Source organism: Salmo trutta, chromosome 24, assembly GCF_901001165.1.
Source record: "Salmo trutta chromosome 24, fSalTru1.1, whole genome shotgun sequence".
NCBI lineage: Eukaryota > Metazoa > Chordata > Actinopteri > Salmoniformes > Salmonidae > Salmo > Salmo trutta.
The window spans coordinates 13141920-13165996 of NC_042980.1; the positions used below are offsets into that span (position 1 = coordinate 13141920).

The following is a 24077-nucleotide window of genomic DNA, read 5'->3' on the forward strand; positions in this document are numbered from 1 at the left end:
GAGGGGTCACGAGGAATTAGTATAGGGTTTACCTAACCTAAAATTAACTGGGGTCACGAGGAATTAGTATAGGGGTTACCAAACCTAAAACAAACTTAAACTTTTTTTATGTGGTGTGGTGGTTATGGAGAATCATGGGGAAAAGGAGACCAGTGAATCGTTAGACTCGGTGGAGAGATAATGTCGCCGTGTTGTGGGAGTTATTGGATGGGGTCTTTTCAATTCAGTTAAATTGGGTATGCAGGAGGATGGAAATGTTTTGAAGAGGTATTTACATGGTTTCCGAAGGACAGGGAAAGAAAGGGAGAGGAAACATTTTAATGGTGTCGAAAGCCCTGTATGCTAAAAAATTCATAATGGGGAAAGATCTACCTCATTAGAAATTAACGGAACAGGGGGATTTAATTATAAAATTAATGAGAAACACCATTCTCTATCCAAATTGTACCATTACTTTAGGAGATTATTATTATTTCTGTAGGGAGTTATAAAGAGTTGTAATTCTAAATTGATTAGTTATTCGAATTTGTTTATTTTTGATTTAACATGTTTTTTTTTAATCACGTGTTTGAAAGGGGATAATTACCAGTTCCATGAGGTCCTGGTCTTTGGGGTACTTATACAGTGGTACTGTGTTCAATTTGCATATAGAAAGGAAAATATATGTTAATAAGGGATGACAGTTATTTCAAATGGATTGTGACATATGTATTGCTGATTTCATGTTGTGTTTTTGTTTTGATACAAATTTCACCAGATTGGGATCCTGGAGTGGGAATTCTGCGAGGGGTTAGGGTGCTAACTTCATAATCTGGTAACTCTTCCTAGAGGTCGCCAGTAGAATAAGGTAGTATGGACTAATTTAGAAAATGGTTTTAGCAGTAACAGTATGTTATGCTGTTTGACATTTGTTTTAGAGATGTTTTTAAGAAAAGGTTCATGTCATAATTCGTCATATAGTCAATGTTTGTCTGGTTTCCTGAAACAGATTGTAATGAACTTAACTGTTGTTATTAAGATCTGTGCTTTTTTGAGGTTATCATGGAAGGTGACGCCAGATCGTGTCTTAATGCATGGTAGGAATACTTTGACCATAGACAGTATGTGTAAACCTCAAAACCCTCCCTAACCGGCTGAAGAAAGAGCGACAAAGGCGTGCTATGAGAGACAGCGACTTTTACCACTCCTATCTGAGTCCGAGCCATAAACCAGGGCCGGGGTGCTGAGAGTGCGTGTGGAGTGAGCGTGGAGAGAGAACAAGCTCAGGTGAGAGACTCGTGTACATGGGATAAAAGGAAGTATCTACTTTGATATTAAAATCGGGACATTATCAAGGGCCATGAAATGTGACAAGCAAAAGTTACATGCGCCGTTGGGAAAATGAACTGTAAAAGATATCTGAAGAAGACAAGCTGGAATAGGGGACGGGTGAAGGGAAGGGGGGGTATACACCCTGCTAACTATTTAGACTAAGAATGCATTGAGATACTGATCTTTCATTACCAGGCCACTCAGGACAGGAATAAAGGGACAAAGGGGGGTTGTACTGAGAAGAGTTATGATCGGCAATAAAAGGTTGTTTATAAATGTATGTTCTAACACGGATGATGTGTGCTAAGTTGATAAACTGGAATTCGAGCCCTAGACTCAAAGTAAGCACTGAGGTCAGTCATTCTAAAGTTGGGTTGGATAATTTATAAAATGTTTTAGTTGTGATAAAGCGAGTGAGAATTGCTAAAGAGCGATGAGGGGTGGGGGCACTGCTAACATTTATTTGTCTGAGAGAGTCTCCAGAACCTTATCTCTAAGTATCATCCTGAGGGGAGGTGGTTTGTTAGGGGAATCAATGGATGAAAGTGTGGGACAACCATGAAAGGTTTTTGTTCTCTTTTGTTTTACCCTGTATTCAGAATTTTTATGGTACATCGCATCAATGAGTGGTGCTAAGTTATTAGACATGTACTTTGTTTCTCTTTTCATTTCAAGTCCATATGTTTTTAGGTTTCGTGGAACATGAGGGTGTTCATTGAATGATGTATATTGTCTAACTGATTTGAGAATGTGTTAGTATGTTTAAAACTGTAGAAAATGCATTAGGAGTATAGTGTGCTATGGGTTAGATGTAATGATAGGAGTATCATTCTCAGAGACTGTATATTGTTACAGGAGATAGATCATAGAAGAGGGAGAGCAGCTAACTGTACACAAAATGGGGATTTAGTTGAACATTACACATCCCTAGATCATGGTGAGAGTAGAAGAGATAGTGGTGGCATTTCAGACACTATGGTAAACTTTCAGGACACCTGTGACTCAGAGTTTTGTTAGGTTGGATATTATTCCCAAGTCATACATTTTTCTCCAATTTCTAACAGCCGGCGAACATGTGACAGATTACATGCAGGAGGTATTTTCACGGCAGTCGCTGTAGGGACAGTAACTGAAGGAGCAGTACTAGTAGTGAAGGATGCTATATTGATAGCATGGAATTGGACTACTGCGCAAATGAGGGGTATTGTGAGACTATAGTCAAGGGCCATGTTGGTAGTAGCAGTGGTTATTTAAGTAGCATTGTTGGGATATCCGTTTGTTGACTCACGTCACATGGATTGGTAACTGGTAACTGGGGGACCGATGGGGGGACAGGAGATGCGGTTATTCAAATGTCACAAATTATGTTGTCAGGAATATATTTATTATAAATAAAATTGTGTGATCATAGTACAGAGGCCATAAGTCTCTGAATTCACCTCGCGGTGAATGTTTCTTCATTGTTTGTCCATTTGTTAGTTTGTTTAATTCATGTTTTATTATCATTGTTTATCCATTTATTAGTAATTTACAATTTAATATAAATTGAACATTAGGATGCTATTGTTCAAGAGGAGGGACTTTTATATTTGATGTTTTGGACATTGAGATATGAAATAAATGATAGAGGTGGCCTCCCCAGTGGCGCAGTGGTCTAAGGCACTGCTAGCTGTGCCACTAGAGATTCTGGGTTCGAGTCCAGGCTCTGTCTCAGCGACCGGGAGGCCCATGGGGCGGCGCACAATTGGTCCAGTGTCGTCCGGGTCAGGGAGGGTTTGGCCAGCAGGGATATCATCGCGCACTAGCAACTCCTGTGGCGGGCCGAGCGCAGTGCACGCTGACACAGTTGCCAGGTGTATGGTGTTTCCTCCGACACATTGGTGCAGCTGGCTTCCGGGTTGGATGGGCATTGTGTCAAGAAGCAGTGCGGCTTGGTTGGGTTGTGTTTCGGAGGACGCATGGCTCTCGACCTTCGCCTCTACTGAGTCCGTACTGGAATTGCAGCGATGAGACAGGACTGTAACTACTACCAATTGGATACCACGAAATGGGGTAAAAAAAATGTAATAAATAAATGATAGAGAAGAAGAATGGTTCTCTGTAGAAAGACAGATGGCTTTGGAATGTGTTGGGTGGACGGGAGGAGAGCACCGTGTTGATATAGGGGAGACAGATGGACATCTGTGGATTATGTGAAGGAGGGGTTGAGGTCAGGAGGTGAGGTCAGATCCCCTGAAGGGTGTAATAAGGGTTTAGTATCCTGTTACTCTTTTCCTGTAGAACCATAAGATGTAAGGATTGGAGAGAAGGAGAAGTGTCTTAAGTGGGATATATATATATCTGTGATGGAAGAAATGTTGGGTTGTCTGAATTACAGCTGTACAGAACCTTTGGGCAGAATTAAACTTGGTTAAAGCTTCTCTAGAGTCCTGTGAGTTATTTACTCTGAAAAATAAGAACCTAACACTACTGATGGTGTTAAATCAGGTTTCCTGGGTATTATGAAAGGTGTCCTGCCGGGGTCGATTTCTGGTTTCTGCACTTCTTACTGTTTACTTGTCTGTACATTTTTTGTACTTGTACTGTATGCCAATGACGCTGTTGTATATGCTATTGCCTCATGGTTGGCCAGGCTCTATCTGAACTACAGTCTGCCTTCATTGTAGTACAGAAAAACTTTCTTGACCTGAAATTGGTATTGAATGGAGATGAAAAACTATTATGCACACAAAAATAACTCTGATTTAAACATACAGTTGAAGTCGGAAGTTTACATACACTTAGGTTGGAGTCATTAAAACTATTTTTTCAACCACTCCATAAATTTCTTGTTAACAAACTATAGTTTTGGCAAGGTGGTTAGGACATCTACTTTGTGCATGACACAAGTAATTTTTCCAAACAATTGTTTACAGACAGATTATTGCACTTATAATTCACTGTATCACAATTCCAGTAGGTCAGAAGTTTACACAAGTTGACTGTGCCTTTAAACAGCTTGGAAAATTCCAGAAAATGATGTCATGGCTTTAGAAGCTTCTGATAGGCTAATTTACATAATTTGAGTCAATTGCAGGTGTACCTGTGGATGTATTTCAAGGCCTACCTTCAAACTCAGTGCCTGTTTGCTTGACATCATGGGAAAATCAAAAGAAATCAGAACAACAGCAAAGGACCTTGTGAAGATGCTGGAGGAAACAGGTACAAAAGTATCTATATCCACAGTACTTATATCGGCATAACCTGAAAGGCCGCTCAGCAAGGAAGAAGCCACCGCTCCAAAATCGCCATAAAAATGCCAGACTACGGTTTGCAACTGCACATGGGGAGAGAGATCGTACTTTTTGGAGAAATGTACTCTGGTCTGATGAAACAAAAATAGAACTGTTTGGACATAATGACCATTGTTATGTTTGGACGCAAAAGGGGGAGGCGTGCAAGCCGAAGAACACCATCCCAACCGTGAGGCATGGGGGTGTAACGGTCTTCGTCGTCCTCGGATGAAGGGGAAGAGAAATCAGACCAATATGCAGCGTGGTAAGTGTTCGTCATTTTAATGTTAAAACTGAACACTAATGCGACAAGCAAACAGAAGAAAAACTGAACAGTTCCGTCAGGTGCAAAACACTAAACAGAAAATAACCACCCACAAAACCCAAAGGAAAACAGGCTGCCTAAGTATGGCTCCCAATCAGCAACAACGATATACAGCTGTTCCTGATTGAGAGCCATACCCAGCCGAAACAAAGAAATACCAAACAGAAAAAAGGACATAGAATGCCCACCCCAACTCACGCCCTGACCAGCCAAAATAGAGACATAAAAGGATCTCTAAGGTCAGGGTGTGACAGTACCCCCCCAAAGGTGTGGACTCAGGCCGCAAAACCTAAACCTATAGGGGAGGTCCGGGTGGGCATCTACCCGTGGTGGCGGCTCAGGAGCAGGACGCAGACCCCGGTCCACCGCTGGCTCACCCCACTTTAATGGCTCCCCTAGAGCGTGGTCGCTTGCCGCCGACCACGGACTGGGGACCCTCGCATCGGGCCCCGGACTAGAGGGCGACTCTGGGAGCTCCGGACTGGAGGGTGACTCTGGGAGCTCTGGACTGGAGGGCGACTCTGGGAGCTCCGGACTGGAGGGCGACTCTGGGAGCTCCGGACTGGAGGGTGACTCTGGGAGCTCTGGACTGGAGGGCGACTCTGGGAGCTCTGGACTGGAGGGCGACTCTGGGAGCTCCGGACTGGAGGGCGACTCTGGGAGCTCCGGACTGGAGGGCGACTCTGGGAGCTCCGGACTGGAGGGCGACTCTGGCTGCGCCGGTTCCGAACTGTAGGGCGACTCTGGCTGCGCCGGTTCCGGACTGTAGGGCGACTCTGGCTGCGCCGGTTCCAGACTGTAGGGCGACTCTGGCTGCGCCGGTTCCGGACTGTAGGGCGAGTCTGGCTGCGCCGGTTCTGGACTGTAGGGCGACTCTGTTGGTTCCGGACTGTGGGGCGTCTCTGTCGGTTCCGGACTGTGGGCCATCTCTGTCGGTTTCGGACTGTGGGCCGTCTCTGTCGGCTCCGGACTGTGGGCCGTCTCTGCTGGCTCCGGACTGTGGGCCGTCTCTGCTGGCTCCGGACTGTGGGCCGTCTCTGCAGGCTCCGAACTGTGGGCTATCTCTAGACGGGGAACTGTCGCCGGAAGCTCTGGACGGGGCACTGTTGCCGGACACTCTGGACGGGGCACTGTTGCCGGACACTCTGGACGGGGCACTGTTGCCGGACACTCTGGACGGGGCACTGTCGTTGGAGCTCTGGACGGGGACTGCGCACTGAAGGCCTGATGTGTGGGGCTGGCTTTGGAGGCGCCAGAATATTTACACGCACCACAGGGCTAGCCCGAGGAGCAGGAGCAGGACGTACTGGACTGGGCTGACGCACTGGAGGCCTGGTGCGTGGTGATGGCACTGGAGGTACCAGACTGGAGACCTGCACCTCAAGGCTAGTGCGAGGAGCAGGAACAGGGCGTACTGGACTGTGGGGTCGCACTGGAGATCTGTTGCGTAGGCTTGTGACCCATCTTCCAGGCTGAATACTCAACCTAGCCCGGCGCGGGCGGAGCGCAGGCACAGGAAGGACTGATTCATCCCAGCGCTCCGGAGACACAGTACGCATCGCCGGCACAGGATAACCTGGACCGAGACAGCGCACCGGAGACCAGATGCGCTGAGCTGGAACACTCCGCACCGGCTCAATGCCCACTCTCGCCCGGCAGATGTTAGGAGCTGGAATGTAGCGCAGCGGGCTCTCAACGCGTACTGGGGTCACCGTGCGCTCTACCGCATAACACGGTGCCTGACCAGTACTACGATGCCTCCTGTAAGCACGGGAAGTTGGCTCAGTATTCCATCCTGACTTAGGCCAACGTCTCGTGTGCCCCCCAAAATTGTTTTGGGGTTGCCTCTCGGGCTCCCGTAGATCCCGTAACTTTTCCTCCCAGAATCTTCGCTCCTTCTGCCAAGTCCATCCGTCAACCTGATGCTCCAATCCACGCTGCTTGGTCTTCTTATGGTGGGTGGTTCTGTAACGGTCTTCGTCGTCCTCGGATGAAGGGGAAGAGAAATCAGACCAATATGCAGCGTGGTAAGTGTTCGTCATTTTAATGTTAAAACGGAACACTAATGCGACAAGCAAACAAAAGAACAACCGAACAGTTCCGTTAGGTGCAAAACACTAAACAGAAAATAACCACCCACAAAACCCAAAGGAAAACAGGCTGCCTAAGTATGGCTCCCAATCAGCAACAACGATATACAGCTGTTCCTGATTGAGAGCCATACCCAGCCGAAACAAAGAAATACCAAACAGAAAAAAGGACATAGAATGCCCACCCCAACTCACGCCCTGACCAGCCAAAATAGAGACATAAAAGGATCTCTAAGGTCAGGGTGTGACAGTACCCCCCCAAAGGTGTGGACTCAGGCCGCAAAACCTAAACCTATAGGGGAGGTCCGGGTGGGCATCTACCCGTGGTGGCGGCTCAGGAGCAGGACGCAGACCCCGGTCCACCGCTGGCTCACCCCACTTTAATGGCTCCCCTAGAGCGTGGTCGCTTGCCGCCGACCACGGACTGGGGACCCTCGCATCGGGCCCCGGACTAGAGGGCGACTCTGGGAGCTCCGGACTGGAGGGTGACTCTGGGAGCTCTGGACTGGAGGGCGACTCTGGGAGCTCCGGACTGGAGGGCGACTCTGGGAGCTCCGGACTGGAGGGTGACTCTGGGAGCTCTGGACTGGAGGGCGACTCTGGGAGCTCCGGACTGGAGGGCGACTCTGGGAGCTCCGGACTGGAGGGCGACTCTGGGAGCTCCGGACTGGAGGGCGACTCTGGGAGCTCCGGACTGGAGGGCGACTCTGGCTGCGCCGGTTCCGAACTGTAGGGCGACTCTGGCTGCGCCGGTTCCGGACTGTAGGGCGACTCTGGCTGCGCCGGTTCCAGACTGTAGGGCGACTCTGGCTGCGCCGGTTCCGGACTGTAGGGCGAGTCTGGCTGCGCCGGTTCTGGACTGTAGGGCGACTCTGTTGGTTCCGGACTGTGGGGCGTCTCTGTCGGTTCCGGACTGTGGGCCATCTCTGTCGGTTTCGGACTGTGGGCCGTCTCTGTCGGCTCCGGACTGTGGGCCGTCTCTGCTGGCTCCGGACTGTGGGCCGTCTCTGCTGGCTCCGGACTGTGGGCCGTCTCTGCAGGCTCCGAACTGTGGGCTATCTCTAGACGGGGAACTGTCGCCGGAAGCTCTGGACGGGGCACTGTTGCCGGACACTCTGGACGGGGCACTGTTGCCGGACACTCTGGACGGGGCACTGTTGCCGGACACTCTGGACGGGGCACTGTCGTTGGAGCTCTGGACGGGGACTGCGCACTGAAGGCCTGATGTGTGGGGCTGGCTTTGGAGGCGCCAGAATATTTACACGCACCACAGGGCTAGCCCGAGGAGCAGGAGCAGGACGTACTGGACTGGGCTGACGCACTGGAGGCCTGGTGCGTGGTGATGGCACTGGAGGTACCAGACTGGAGACCTGCACCTCAAGGCTAGTGCGAGGAGCAGGAACAGGGCGTACTGGACTGTGGGGTCGCACTGGAGATCTGTTGCGTAGGCTTGTGACCCATCTTCCAGGCTGAATACTCAACCTAGCCCGGCGCGGGCGGAGCGCAGGCACAGGAAGGACTGATTCATCCCAGCGCTCCGGAGACACAGTACGCATCGCCGGCACAGGATAACCTGGACCGAGACAGCGCACCGGAGACCAGATGCGCTGAGCTGGAACACTCCGCACCGGCTCAATGCCCACTCTCGCCCGGCAGATGTTAGGAGCTGGAATGTAGCGCAGCGGGCTCTCAACGCGTACTGGGGTCACCGTGCGCTCTACCGCATAACACGGTGCCTGACCAGTACTACGATGCCTCCTGTAAGCACGGGAAGTTGGCTCAGTATTCCATCCTGACTTAGGCCAACGTCTCGTGTGCCCCCCAAAATTGTTTTGGGGTTGCCTCTCGGGCTCCCGTAGATCCCGTAACTTTTCCTCCCAGAATCTTCGCTCCTTCTGCCAAGTCCATCCGTCAACCTGATGCTCCAATCCACGCTGCTTGGTCTTCTTATGGTGGGTGGTTCTGTAACGGTCTTCGTCGTCCTCGGATGAAGGGGAAGAGAAATCAGACCAATATGCAGCGTGGTAAGTGTTCGTCATTTTAATGTTAAAACGGAACACTAATGCGACAAGCAAACAAAAGAACAACCGAACAGTTCCGTTAGGTGCAAAACACTAAACAGAAAATAACCACCCACAAAACCCAAAGGAAAACAGGCTGCCTAAGTATGGCTCCCAATCAGCAACAACGATATACAGCTATCCCTGATTGAGAGCCATACCCAGCCGAAACAAAGAAATACCAAACATAGGAAAAAGGACATAGAATACCCACCCCAACTCACGCCCTGACCAACCAAAATAGAGACATAAAAGGATCTCTAAGGTCAGGGCGTGACAGGGAGTGGCAGCATCATGTTGTGGGGGTGCTTTGCTGCAGGAGGGACTGGAGCACTTCACAAAATAGATGGCATCATAAAAGGGAGGAAAATTCTGTGGATATATTGAAGCAACATCTCAAGACATCAGTCAGAAAGTTAAAGCTTGGAGGTTAAAGCTTGACCCTAAGCATACTTCCAAAGTTGTGGCAAAATGGCTTAAGGACAACAAAGTCAAGGTATTGGAGTGGCCATCACAAAGCCCTGACCTCAATCCTATAGAAAATTTGTGGGCAGAACTGAAAAACTGTGTGCGAGCAAGGAGGCCTACAAACCCGACTCAGCTACACCAGCTCTGTGAGGAGAAATGGGACAAAATTCACCCAATTTATTGTGGGAAGCTTGTGGAAGGCTGCCCGAATCATTTGACCCAAGTTAAACAATTTAAAGGCAATGCTAGCAAATACTAATTGAGTGTATGTAAACTTCTGACCCACTGGGAATGTGATGAAAGAAATAAAAGCTGAAATAAATCATTCTCTCCACTATTATTCTGACATTTCACATTCATAAAATAAAGTGGTGATCCTAACTGACCTAAAACAGGGAATTTTTACTAGGATTAAATGTCAGGAATTGTGAAAAACTGAGTTTAAATGTTCTTGGCTAAGGTGTATGTAAACTTCCGACTTCAGCTGTAGGTCACGCCTCTTGCTAAATAGTAGAAATCAGATTATTCAGTCGATTATGACGATAGATTATTATTCAATAGATTATGGCGAAATCATCATTGCGCATGTTGATCTTAAGCTTCCACAGGCAGTTTGGAACTCAGTAGAGAGTGTTGCAACCGAGGACAGATGATTTTTATGCTCTATGTGCTTCAGCACTCGGCGGTCCCGTTCTGTGAGATTGTGTGGCCTACCACTTTGCGTATGAACCATTGTTGCTCCGAGATGTTTCCACTTCACAATAACAGGACTTAAAGTTGACCGGGGCAGCTCTAGAGAGGTACACATTTGACGAACTGACTTGTTGGAAAGGTGGCGTTCTATGAAGGTGCCACGATGAAAGTCACTGAGCTCTTCAGTAAGGCCATTATACTTCCAATGTGCCTATGGAGATTGCATGGATGTGTGCTCGATTTTATACACCTGTCAATAACGGGTGTGACTGAATTATCTGAATCAGATAATATGAAGGAGTGTCCACATACTTTTGTATACACTATACATGCAAAAAAAGTAGAAAAAATAAGAAACCCACACACTGCTCTTGATAGTATCACTGCTCTTTAATAAGCTTTACGTATAGGCCTCACGGCCTTAGTCAGAGCTTTTGCGAGTTTTTTTAATTAGCACCCTTATGCTTGGTAGGTCAATGTCCTCATTGTGGTTTTACAGACGTGTTTAATACATTTTATGTACACACTTTAGTTGAATATTTATGAAATGAATATTGTTATATTTGGTAGCACTTATTTATTTCCCCTCGACTCCAACCCCATTCGATGTGTGGAACGGATGTGAGTGGAGCTAGGTCTACATAAGGGTGCTAATTAAAAAGAATCACAAAAGCTCTGACGAAGGCCATGAGGCCGATACGTAAAGCTTATTAAAGAGCAGTGATACTATCAAGAGCAGTGTGCGGGTTTCTTCTTTAATCTCATTTTATTCAACAGTTACAACGCACCTGCAAAAATGATAGCTCAGATGTGCTAGTGCCTTTTGAATTTTGGTATACACTATGTATGCAAAACGCATCATACGGGCTGTATTTCTGTATTATGAAAGTTATATATCTTGAAAACGTGATTGCTGACTAGCTAAATATGTTGGGACTATATCAACAATGGATAATGAAACAAATGTCGTTAATTGTGTGAGCACAGTAAGGGTTATGATTATATTTCTGCTTACCAATGTTATTGTCATAAGAGGGAGTTCTCTCCATGCTGTCTCTTGCCTGGATGTCTCTGGTGTTACTGGAGTTGAGCCCCAGTGCAGGGTCTTCCACCGAGGGACACCCCTGGATGGCCGGCCCCAGGGACCTCGGCTCCTCCTCCCCTGAGCGTTTCAGGTCAACTGAAGCTCTCTTTAGTCCTGAGTAGGACTCCCTCTCCGAGTTGTTTTCCGTTTCCTTGTTGCTTCCTCCTGTGGAATTGTAATCAACAAGAGTCAGTGGAACACACCCGTGCTCTAGTGCCACAGAAAGAATGCACTGAACTCTTCTGGGACTTAGAAAGGTGCTCAGTGAAAAATAACAATAAAACAAATGCATGCACAAAAGGAAGCGCTCGTGCGGAGAATGAATATGGAACCCACCTTTAGTTGGATGTGGTGTGAAGGAGATTCTTCTTGTGCTCTTTATGCTCTTAACATCTTCTGGATCTGAATCACTAGCGTGAGAATACGCAGCCTGTGTAGATGGAAACATCAACACGTACAATCACTGAAACTTCACTCTAAATGGCACCCTATTCCGTTTATAGTGCACTTATTTTGACCAGGGCCCAGAACTCTGGTGAAAGTAGTGCTCTAAATAGGATATAGGGTGCCATTTGAGATGCACTTTAGGCCCATCTTGCAAATGTAATGTAATATTATATAATGAATATTATATAATCTGCTACAGCAACATATCATAGCAGTAGCAATGAGCATAGTTAAAGGCCCAGTGCTGTCAGACACTTGATTGTCCTGTGTTTTATATACACTCACCAGCTATTTTATTAGGTACACCCATTTAGTACAGGGTCAGACCTCCCTTTGCCACCAGAACAGCCTGAATTCTTTGAGGAAGTCTACAAGGTGAAGGAAACATTCCACACGGATGTTGGTGCATGCTGACGCGATGGCATCATGCAGTTGCCGCAGATTGGATGGAGGTACATCATGCTGTGAACAGCCTGTTCCATCTCATCCCAAAGATGCTCTATTGGGTTGAGGTCTGCGCAGGCCACTCAAGCAAACAGAACTCGCTATCATATTCCAAGCGCTATCATATTCCATTACTCAATTGTCCAGTGTTTGTTTAACTTTTTAGTGACAGGGGGCAGTATTTTGAAATTCAGATGAATGACGTGCCCAAATTAAACTGCCTGCTACTCGGGCCCAGAAGGTAGTATATGCATATTATATTTTGATAGAAAACACTCTGAAGGTTCTAAAACTGTTTGAATGATGTCTGTGAGTATAACAGAACTCATATGGCAGGCAAAAACCGGAGAAACAGGTTTGTAGTTTTTCAAGTGATTCCCTATCCAGTATACAGTGTCTGTGGGGTCATTTTGCACTTCCTAAGGCTTCCACTAGATGTCAACAGTCTTTAGAACGTTGTTTCATGCTTCTACTGTGAATGGGGAGAGAATAAGAGGTCCTGGAAGTAGATGAGTGAGAAAATGACATGAGTTCAGTGGCGCCCACTCACATGACAGTTAGCTGTGTTCCTTTTCTTTTTTGAAGACAAAGGAATCGTTCGGTTGGAATATTATGGAAGATTTATGATAAAAACATCCTAAAGATTGATTCTATACATCGTTTGACATGTTTCTACGAACTGTAATATAACTTTTTTGACTTTTCGTCTGAACTTAACTGCGCGAGCACAGTGCATTTGGAGTACTCTACCGAACGCGCAAACAAAAAGGAGGTTTTTTGACATATATATGGACTTTATCGAAACAAATGAACATTTATTGGGGAACTGGGATTCTTGGGAGTGCATTCCGATGAAGATCATCAAAGATAAGTGAATATCTATAATGTTATTTCTGAGTTTTGTTGACTCCACAAAATGGCGGGTTTGGTTTCGTCTCTGAGCGCTGTACTCAGATTATTGCAAAGTGTGCTTTCGCTATAAAGTTTTTTTGAAATCTGACACAGCGGTTGCATTAAGGAGAAGTGTATCTATAATTCTTTGAATAACAGTTTAATATTTTATCAAAATTTATGATGAGTATTTCTGTAAATTGATGTGCTCATTCACCGGAAGTTTAGGGAGGCAAAACATTTCTGAACATTACATGCCAATGTAAAATGGGGTTTTTGGATTTAAATATGAACTTTATTGAGCAAAACATACATGTATTGTGTAACATGAAGTCCTATGAGTGCCATCTGATGAAGATCATCAAAGGTTAGTGATTCATTATAGCTGTATTTCTGTTTTTTGTGACATCTCTTCTTGCTTGGAAAATGGCTGTGTGGTTTTTCTTGTCTCGGCGCTGTCCTAACATAATCTAATGTTATGCTTTCGCCGTAAAGCCTTTTTGAAATTAGACAATGTGGTTGGATTAACGAGAAGTGTATCTTTAAAATGGGATATAATGGTTGTATGTTTGAGACATTTGAATTATGAGATTTTTGTTGTTTTGAATCTGCCGCCCTGCTATTTCACTGGCTGTTGAATAGTGTGTCCCGCGGGTGGGACGCTCGTATCCCACATTTCCCAGAGAGGTTAATCGCGTGCCCACTGGAGGCATTTCTTCTTGTTATTAGCTGATAGTAGTGGAACCCGGTGTGGTCGTCTGGTGCAATAGCCCATCTGTGACAAGGATCAATGAGTTGTGCGTTCTGAGATGCTGTTCTGCACACCACTGTTGTACTGCGCCGTTATTTGTCTGTTTGTGACCCACCTGTTCGCTTGCACGATTCTTGTCATTCTCCTTTTACGTCCCTCATCAACGAGCTGTTTTTTGTCCACAGGACTGCCACTGACTGGATGTTTTTTGTTTATCGCACCACTTTCTGTAAACCCTAGACACTGCTGTGTGTGAAAAACCCAGGTTGGCCCGCCTGGCACCGACGATCATACCATGCTCAAAGTCGGTTAGGTCACAAGTTTTGTCCATTCTAATTTTCAATTGAACAGTAACTGAATGCCTCGAGGCCTGTCTGCCTGCTTTATATAGCAAGCCAAGGCCACCTGATTGACTGTCTGTAGGAGCGATCCATTTATGTGAACGGGATGGTGTACCTAATAAACTGGTCAGTGAGTGTATATTTCCACACTATGAGGTTTGAATAATACTGTGAAATTGTGAAAATGATGATAACGCCAATTGCTGTTGAAAAGACTGTCTGAAATCCCAACCTGTTTTGTTGGGATGGAGTTTTAACATGGCTGCCTAGTGATAACTCCAGGTGGTAAATTAGTTAATAGACCAATAAGAAAGAGTTCCAAACCTCTCCGCCAATAACAGATCATTTTCAGTTTTCCCCTCCCTACTCAGACATTCACAAACAGTCCTAGCAACAACAAAAAATTATATCTTTGCTAAGCAGCAATTTTTTTTATTTTTGACCATTTTAATTGAAAACTAACACTGTGAGCTAGTTAATTGTTACCCAGAAATGATTTGAAATTGAGATAAAGAACAGATGCATTGGACCTTTAAGGAATGCAAAGTAAAGCCAGTGTAGATTCAGTAACATAATGTCATCGTCATGCAATGACCTTTTCGAATACTTTAGAATACACGGAGTGGTTTTTGAAATAGTATTACTGATTTACCAGGATTATATTTAAGTGATAATGCCTTCGAAGCCGGTGTTTGGCTGGCAAACTGTGCCAATATATCCCCCAAACACCGGCTTTGAGGGTGTTATCACATTTATACAACGGGTTACCAACATATTCAAATAATGCTTTACATACACTACTGTTCAAAAGTTTGGGGTCACTTGGAAATGTCCTTGTTTTTTAAAGAAAATACAAATTTTTTGACCATTAAAATAACATAAAATTGATCAGAAATACAGTATAGCAATTGTTAATGTTGTAAATAACTATTGTAGCTGGAAACGGCAGATTTTTTATGGAATATCTACATAGGCGTACAGAGACCCATTTTCAGCAACCATCACTCCTGTGTTCCAATGGTACATTCTGTTAGTTAATCATTTTTATAATTTTAAAAGGCTAATTGATCATTAGAAAACCCATTTGCAATTATGTTAGCACAGCTGAAAATTGTTGTTCTGATTAAAGAAGCAATAAAACTGGCCTTCTTTAGACTAGTTGAGCATCTGGAGCATCAGCATTTGTAGGTTCGATTACAGGCTCAAAATGGCCAGAAACAAAGAACTTTCTTCTGAAACACGTCAGTCTAGTTCCGAGAAATTAAGGCTATTCCATGCGAGAAATTGCCAAGAAAATGAAGATCTCGTACAACGCTGTGTACTACTCCCTTCACAGAACAGCACAAACTGGCTCTAACCAAGTATATATTTTCAGAGTTTCAATGAGTTGTAAAAATGTCTCAGAGAACTCTACTGAATTCCCTCAATTGAAGGTCAGCTAAGTTAACCTAGGCTACTTAACATTACTAGCTCGGTATTTTAAGTTGTTATATTATCATTAGAAGTCTATTATCAGGTAAAAGCATAGACTTATTATTAATAATTTCTCAAATATTTATTAGCTAATCATTCAGTCGAATACGCTATGCTACAGACATTGAAGTTGTCTTTGAACGTTAAGGGAACTCGGTCCACGAAATTGTTATTCTATTTTTCAATCTTGAAATACAAGGGTGAATGTTATTAATCAGTGACTGAAATTTCGCGCTACGTGATATTCACTTCTGGACTTGGAGACTTGGAGAGCGCTCAAAGCATTGTAGAACGCCCCTCTGAATAACAGGGCGTGGTTTTGGCTTAACTGCGTTGGGAAAAAGAAAGACGGCATCAGGACACTGTTGTTCAGAGGAGCTAGTCAACAATACAGCTAACACAATCACTTCAAACTGTAGCTGGAAAGACAGCAAACTAGCTGCACTTTGTTTCATTTTATCTTTTTAAAATGAACATTTCTTTGTATACAGTGCATTCGGAAAGTATTCAGACCCCTGGACTTTTTCCACATTTTGTTACGTAACAGCCCCTGGACCTCCCACTCCAGGAATCTGAGGTGCGGGTGGCCCTCCGCCTCCTCTGGACATCGAGGGGGCCCTGGCGTACTCCGTTCGTTCCATCCTGGATTCGAGGCGTCGGGCAGGGGGCCTTCAGTACCTCGTGGAGTGGGAGGGGTATGGTCCGGAGGAGAGGTGCTGGGTTCCGGTTGCGGATGTTTTGGACCCCGGCGGGAGTTTCACCGCCGCCGGCCGGATCGCCCTGCGCCTTGCCCTCCGGGTCATCCCCGAGGCCGGTGTTGGCGCGTTAAGGGGGGGGGGGGCACTGTCACGACTTCCGCCGGAGTCGGCTCCTCTCCTTGTTCGGGTGGCGTTCGGCGATCGACGTCACCTTTCTAGCCATCGCCGCTCCATTTCTCATATGTCCATTTGTTTTGTCTTGTTCCATACACACCTGGTTTTCATTCCATAATCACACTGCATGTATTTAGTCCTCTGTCCCCCTCCATGTCTTTGTGTGTAATTGTTTCGTGTTACGTGGTTATCGTTACACGCCCAACTGGGTTTTCATGTGTTTTTTGCACAGGGTTTGTTTATTTTGTATTACAGTGTCTTTTATTGAACATTTATCGTGCCTTACACTTTTGCCTTGTGGGCTGGAGGTTTTCAAGATGCTGCATTCTTCTGTTATTTTCTCTACTGCCATAATAAAGTATGCGCTTGTTCAATACTCCCTGCTCTCCTGCACCTGACTTCTCCACCAGCAGCGCACAGCCCTGACACTTATTCCAAAATTTATTAAATAAACAATTTTCCTCATCAATCTACACACAATACCCCATAATGACAAAACAAAGGCAGGTTGTTAGAAATTTTAGCAAATGTATTAAAGATTTTTTTTTTTTTAAACGTATTTATATACTGCTCAAAAAAATAAAGGGAACACTTAAACAACACATCCTAGATCTGAATGAAAGAAATAATCTTATTAAATACTTTTTTCTTTACATAGTTGAATGTGCTGACAACAAAATCACACAAAAATAATCAATGGAAATCCAATTTATCAACCCATGGAGGTCAGGATTTGGAGTCACACTCAAAATTAAAGTAGAAAACCACACTACAGGCTGATCCAACTTTGATGTAATGTCCTTAAAACAAGTCAAAATGAGGCTCAGTAGTGTGTGTGGCCTCCACGTGCTTGTATGACCTCCCTACAATGCCTGGGCATGCTCCTGATGAGGTGGCGGATGGTCTCCTGAGGGATCTCCTCCCAGACCTGGACTAAAGCATCCGCCAACTCCTGGACAGTCTGTGGTGCAACGTGGCGTTGGTGGATGGAGCAAGACATGATGTCCCAGATGTGCTCAATTGGATTCAGGTCTGGGGAACGGGTGGGCCAGTCCATAGCATTAATGCCTTCCTCTTGCAGGAACTGCTGACACACTCCAGCCACATGAGGTCTAGCATTGTCTTGCATTAGGAGGAACCCAGGGCCAACCGCACCAGCATATGGTCTCACAAGGGGTCTGAGGATCTCATCTCGGTACCTAATGGCAGTCAGGCTACCTCTGGCGATCACATGGAGGTGTGCGGCCCCCCAAAGAAATGCCACCCCACACCATGACTGACCCACCGCCAAACCGGTCATGCTGGAGGATGTTGCAGGCAGCAGAACGTTCCCCATGGCGTCTCCAGACTCTGTCACGTCTGTCACGTGCTCAGTGTGAACCTGCTTTCATCTGTGAAGAGCACAGGGCGCCAGTGGCGAATTTGCCAATCTTGGTGTTCTCTGGCAAATGCCAAACGTCCTGCACGGTGTTGGGCTGTAAGCACAACCCCCACCTGTGGACGTCGGGCCCTCATACCACCCTCATGGAGTCTGTTTCTGACCGTTTGAGCAGACACATGCACATTTGTGGCCTGCTGGAGGTCATTTTGCAGGGCTCTGGCAGTGCTTCTCCTGCTCCTCCTTGCACAAAGGCGGAGGTAGTGGTCCTGTTGCTGGGTTGTTGCCCTCCTACGGACTCCTCCACGTCTCCTGATGTACTGGCCTGTCTCCTGGTAGCGCCTCCATGCTCTGGACACTGCGCTGACAGACACAGCAAACCTTCTTGCCACAGTTCGCATTGATGTGCCATCCTGGATGAGCTGCACTACCTGAGCCACTTGTGTGGGTTGTAGACTCCGTCTCATGCTACCACTAGAGTGAAAGCACCGCCAGCATTCAAAAGTGACCAAAACATCAGCCAGGAAGCATATGAACTGAGAAGTGGTCTGTGGTCCCCACCTGCAGAACCACTCCTTTATTGGGGGTGTCTTGATAATTGCCTATAATTTCTACCTGTTGTCTATTCCATTTGCACAACAGCATGTGAAATTTATTGTCAATCAGTGTTGCTTCCTAAGTGGACAGTTTGATTTCACAGAAGTGTGATTGACTTGGAGTTACATTGTGTTGTTTAAGTGTTCCCTTTATGTTTTTGAGCAGTGTATAAGTATTCAGACCCTTTTCTATGAGACTCAAAATTGAGCTCAGGTGCATCCTGTTTCCATTGATCATCCTTGAGATGTTTCTACAACTTGATTGGAGTCCACCTGTAGTTAAGTTCAATTGATTGGACATGATTTGGAAATGCACACACCTGTCTATATAAGGTCCCATAGTTGACAGAGCATGTCAGAGCAAAAACCAAGCCATGAGGTCGAAGGAATTGTCTGTAGAGCTCCTAGACAAGATTGTGTCGAAGCACAGATCTGGGGAAGGGTACCAAAACATTTCTGAAGCATTGAAGGTCCCTAAGAACACAGTGCCCTCCATCGTTCTTAAATGGAATAAGTTTTGAACCATCAAGACTCTTCCTAGAGCTGGTCGCCTGGCCAAACTGATCAATTGGGGGACAAGGGCCTTGGTCAGGAAGGTGACCAAGAACACGATGGTCACTCTGACAGACGTCCAGAGTTTCTCTGTGGAGATAGGAGAACCGTCCAGAAGAACAACAATCTCTGCAGCACTCCACTAATCAGGCCTTTATGGTAGAGTGGCCAGACGGAAGCCACTCCTCAGTAAACGGCACAAGACAGCCTGTTTGGAGTTTGCCAAAAGGCACTTAAAGACTCTCAGACCATGAGAAACAAGATTTTCTGGTCTGATGAAACCAACACTGAACTCCTTGGCCTGAATGACAAGTGTCACGTCTGGAAGAAACCTGGCACCATCCCTACGGTGAAGCATGGTTGTGGCAGCATCATGCTGTGGGGGTGTTTTTCAGCGCAGGGACTGAGAGACTAGTCAGGATCTAGGGAAAGATGAACGAAGCAAAGTACAGAGAGATCCTCGATGAAAACCTGCTCCAGAGTGCTCATGACCTCAGACTGGGGCAATGGTTCACCTTCCAACAGGACAACAACCCTAAGCACACAGCCAAGACAGCACATGTCCTTGAGAGGCTCAGTCAGAATGTCCTTGAGTGGCTCAGTCAGAGCGATTTAACATCTCAGGAGAGATTTAAAAATAGCTGTGCAGCGACATTCCCCATCCAATATGACAGAGCTTGATAGGATCTGCAGAGATGAATGGGAGGAACTTCCCAAATACAGGTGTGCCAAGCTTGTAGCGTCATACCCAAGAAAACTCTAGGCTGTAATCGCTGCCTAAGGTGCTTCAACAAAGTACTGAGTAAGGGTCTGAATACTTATGCAAATGTGATACCTGTTTTTTAAAATTTGCAAACATTTATTTAAAATTATTCATTATGGGGTATTGTGTGATGATTGATGAGGGGGAATAAATGATTTAATCAATTTTAGAATAAGGCTGTAACGTAACAAAATGTGGAAAAAGTTAAGGTCATAAAAATGATGTCAGCTGATTCATGATAACGACTGGCTGAGTAACATTGCCTGCCTGTCTGTCTCGTCCCGACTCCCGACACATTCATTACTATGGGACAGCTGGAGATCAAATTTGAATATTGAAACAATGTTGCAAATGTCGGACAGACAGACAGCAAGGTTTATACAAATCTCCGCTGTTGAAAAGTAAATGTTAGTCTAAAGAAAATGTGAGATAATGTCTAGATGGTTTTTATAGTAGAGATCAAGTTTATAAAGTGCCTGGCTGGGTTGATGAGACAGTGGATTGCACAGTCAGATGGAACAGAGTAAATAGGCATTTTTAACATCATAGATTTAGCCGGTGGTAACTTGTGGAATAGACACCGGCTGGAATGTGGTTTTAACCAGTCAGCATTCAGGATAAGACCCACCGGTTGTATAAAATATTTTATTTTTAGACAATCTCATATGGCAAGTCTTATTTTTTTTCTGTTATTGTCAGGACTATTTCATTGTTAGAATATGCTACAGAATAGGATGCATCCCAAATGGCACCCTGTTCCATATACTCTATAGTGCACTACTTTTGACCAGAGCCCTATGAGCCTTGCTCACTAAAAGAAGTTCACTATAATGGGAATATTGTACTATTTGGGACACCACCTATGTTTACTGACCATACAATTTTGACAGAGAACCCAATAGGCTTGTGTTTGGACCATCTGATGTAAATGTACCTTGCCATTCTCGTCTCTGAGGTCGAATGTCAGCTCCAGATTTTTCAGGAAAAAATCAGCGAACTCAGGGTACATGTCAAGCACCTCCAAGAGATCTTCCCTCTGGATCGTGTGCAGGTCACAGTAACTCAGGGCTCTGACATCCGCATTGGACTTCCCAGGCTTGGCGTACAGATGGATCATTTCTCCAAAGATGTCATTCTTCCCTGGTGAGTAGAGAGCGAGAGAGTAGATTGGGTTAAGTTCTTAGAGAGAATTATCAGAATATTCTAGACGTCAGAAGATCTGGTTTGAGTCTCTCTGTAAATATAAGATGATCATAAACTCAGCCATAAAAGAAACGTCCCTTTTTCAGGACCCTGTCTTTCAAAGATAATTCGTCAAAATCCAAATAACTTCACAGATCGTCATTGTAACGATCTGCTTGTTCAATGAACCATAAACAATTAATGAACATGCACCTGTGGAACGGTCGTTAAGACACTAACAGCTTACAGACGGTAGGCAATTAAGGTCATAGTTATGAAAACTTAGGACACTAAAGAGGCCTTTTCTACTGACTCTGAAAAACACCCGAAAGAAAGATGCCCAAGGTCCCTGCTCATCTGCGTGAACGTGTCTTAGGCATGCTGCAAGGAGGCATGAGGACTGCAGATGTGGCCAGGGCAATAAATTGTAATGTCCGTACTGTGAGACGCCTAAGACAGCACTACAGGGAGACAGGACGGACAGCTGATCGTCATCGCAGTGGCAGACCATGAGTAACAACACCTGCACAGGATCGGTACATCCGAACATCACACCTGCGGGACAGGTACAGGATAGCAACAACAACTGCCCGAGTTACACCAGGAATGCACAATCCCTCCATCACTGCTCAGACTGTCCGCAATAGGCTGAGAAAGGCTGGACTGAGGGCTTGAAGGCCTGTTGTAAGGCAGGTCCTCACCAGACATCCCCGGCAACAATGTCGCCAATGGGCACAAACCCACCGTCGCTGGACCAGACAGGACTGGCAAAAAGTGTTCTTCACTGACGAGTCGCGGTTTTGTCTCACCAGGGGTGATGGTCGGATTCGCGTTTATCGTCGAAGGAATGAGTGTTGCACCAAGACCTATACCCTGGAGCGGGATCGATTTGGAGGTGGAGGGTCCGTCATGGTCTGGGGAGGTGTGTCACAGCATCATCGGACTGAGCTTGTCATCATTGCAGGCAATCTCAACGCTGTGCGTTACTGGGAAGACATCCTCCTCCCTCATTTGGTACCCTTATTCTGACATGACCCTCCAGCATGACAATGCCACCAGCCATACTGCTCGTTCTGTGCGTGATTTCTTTCAAGACAGGAATGTCAGTGTTCTGCCATGGCCAGCGAAGAGCCCGGATTTCAATCCCATTGAGCACTTCTGGGACCTGTTGGATCGGAGGGTGAGGGCTAGGGCCATTCCCCCCAGAAAGGTCCGGGAACTTGCAGGTGCCAAGAGTGGGGTAACATCTCACAGCAAGACCTGGCAAATCTGGTGCATGAGGAGGAGATGCACTGCAGTACTTAATGCAGCTGGTGGCCACACCAGATACAGACTGTTACTTTTGATGTTGACCTCCCCCCTTTGTTCAGGGACACATTGTTCCATTTCTGTTAGTCACATGTCTGTGGAACTTGTTCAGTTCATGTCTCAGTTGTTGAATCTTGTTATGTGCATACAAATATTTACACATGTTAAGTTTGCTGAAAATATACGCAGTTGACAGTGAGAGGATGTGTCTTTTTTTGCTGAGTTTATATTCTCAGAAGATAAGGAGAACGGCTCTGTCTGTCTGTGTGTAACACAGGAGACTGTTGGGGAAAGGACGGCTCATAATAATGGCTTGAATGGAGCATATGGAATGGCATCAAACACATGAAAACCATGTGTTTGATACCATTCCACTTAAGGTGCCACCAACCTCCTGTGGAGTGTAGACTAATGCACTGGACTGGTGCGGAGAAGGACGGCCTGTCTGGGTTTGCCTTTGAGGATATGAAAAGTAGAGTGCCTATTTTCTTTCTGTCTCTATATGCGTTGTCAACTCAGTTCTGTACATCAGTGATCTTGATCCATAATTTAAACAAAGTAATACAGTATACAGTATATCCGATAGAAACAAATTTGATGTGATGAGCAACGTTTGAGTTAGTGATCAACATACTTTGCTTGTTCAACTACAAAAAGGAATCGATTGTTGTGATAATGAGATGCAATGCATTTGTTATATTTGGAATTACTGTTGTATAATGAATTATATTATGCTCTTTACAAACGTGAGAGACCAGTTTGTCAGCTCTCAGCGGGTGGCGTGTATACGGAGTGCATAGTTTAAAGGGCATCTTAAGCCACTCGTCATCGGTCTCAAGGCGGCCTTTCAGTGGTGCCAGGTCTTAGTAAATGTCAACCCATGTGCAGCATTTTGTGTGAATGAGATGCAGTAGGTTGGACTGCTGTGTGGCTTTAAGTGACCTATGAGGAGTGGCCTCCAGCCTCAGTGTTCCACCTCAGCAGGGACCAGATCCCTAACACACGACAGCAGCACAGCAGAGTGGCTCAGAATAGAGGCCCACACTCAGCTCTCACACCAAGGCTTTGTATCATGATTACAATAGAACACTTGCTTACAATAGAACACTAGCCCACTACAAACAATTCACATGTTTTTGGTTCTCAAAAGCATCCATTAAGCCTATACATACAAATGGATTTCTCTGTGATATATTAACACTGTATGTTTTGTTATCAAATACGCTGATCTACAGTACGAGATTCGCATATTCAACACTTGAATGTATTTTATAATAGTTACTACTAGTCTTATCTGGTTAGGATTTCCCAGCTAGCCCAGTGGATCTGGGCCGATTCCGGGCGAGAGTCGGGGCACTTGGGCTGAGAGTCAGACTCGACCAACGTCATATGGCCCGAGTCTTGGCCGCCTCAGGCAGTATTACTTATGGCTAGGATACGGGGATTGAGCTCGGGTCGATTCCGGTATGAGTTTTCTGGCCCAAATGGGGCTCGGGCCGTTTGGGGCTACTCTCTACTCTCTGGCAGATGATTACACAGGCTGCTTTATATAACATTTCATTATTTATTTATTTATCCATATTTTCTCATTGTTTTTGTGATAAAAAAAAATAGAATTAATATTTCAATTAAATTTTTTAAGAGTCCTGTTTAAGTAGTATTTTAGTATTTTGAAACTTTGTGCAAGGCAATTGATAAGCATTAAAAACTTTGTGCATGGAGCCTCCCGAGTGGTGCAGCGGTCTAAGACACTGCATTGCCATACAAACTGCGTTG

At 45.5% G+C, this 24077-nt stretch overlaps 1 protein-coding gene across 1 annotated transcript in view; it reads right to left on the reverse strand.

The window, feature by feature from the left end:
• Positions 1–24077, reverse strand: part of LOC115160719 (potassium voltage-gated channel subfamily H member 7) — a 113536-nt gene that overhangs the window by 15179 nt on the left and 74280 nt on the right. Inside the window, exons 10-12 of the mRNA XM_029711040.1 lie at positions 20746–20951; positions 11640–11733; positions 11235–11468 (exon numbers count right to left, since the gene is read on the reverse strand). Of these exons, the coding sequence (XP_029566900.1) occupies positions 11235–11468; positions 11640–11733; positions 20746–20951 (534 nt within the window). The remainder of the gene's footprint in view (positions 1–11234; positions 11469–11639; positions 11734–20745; positions 20952–24077) is intronic.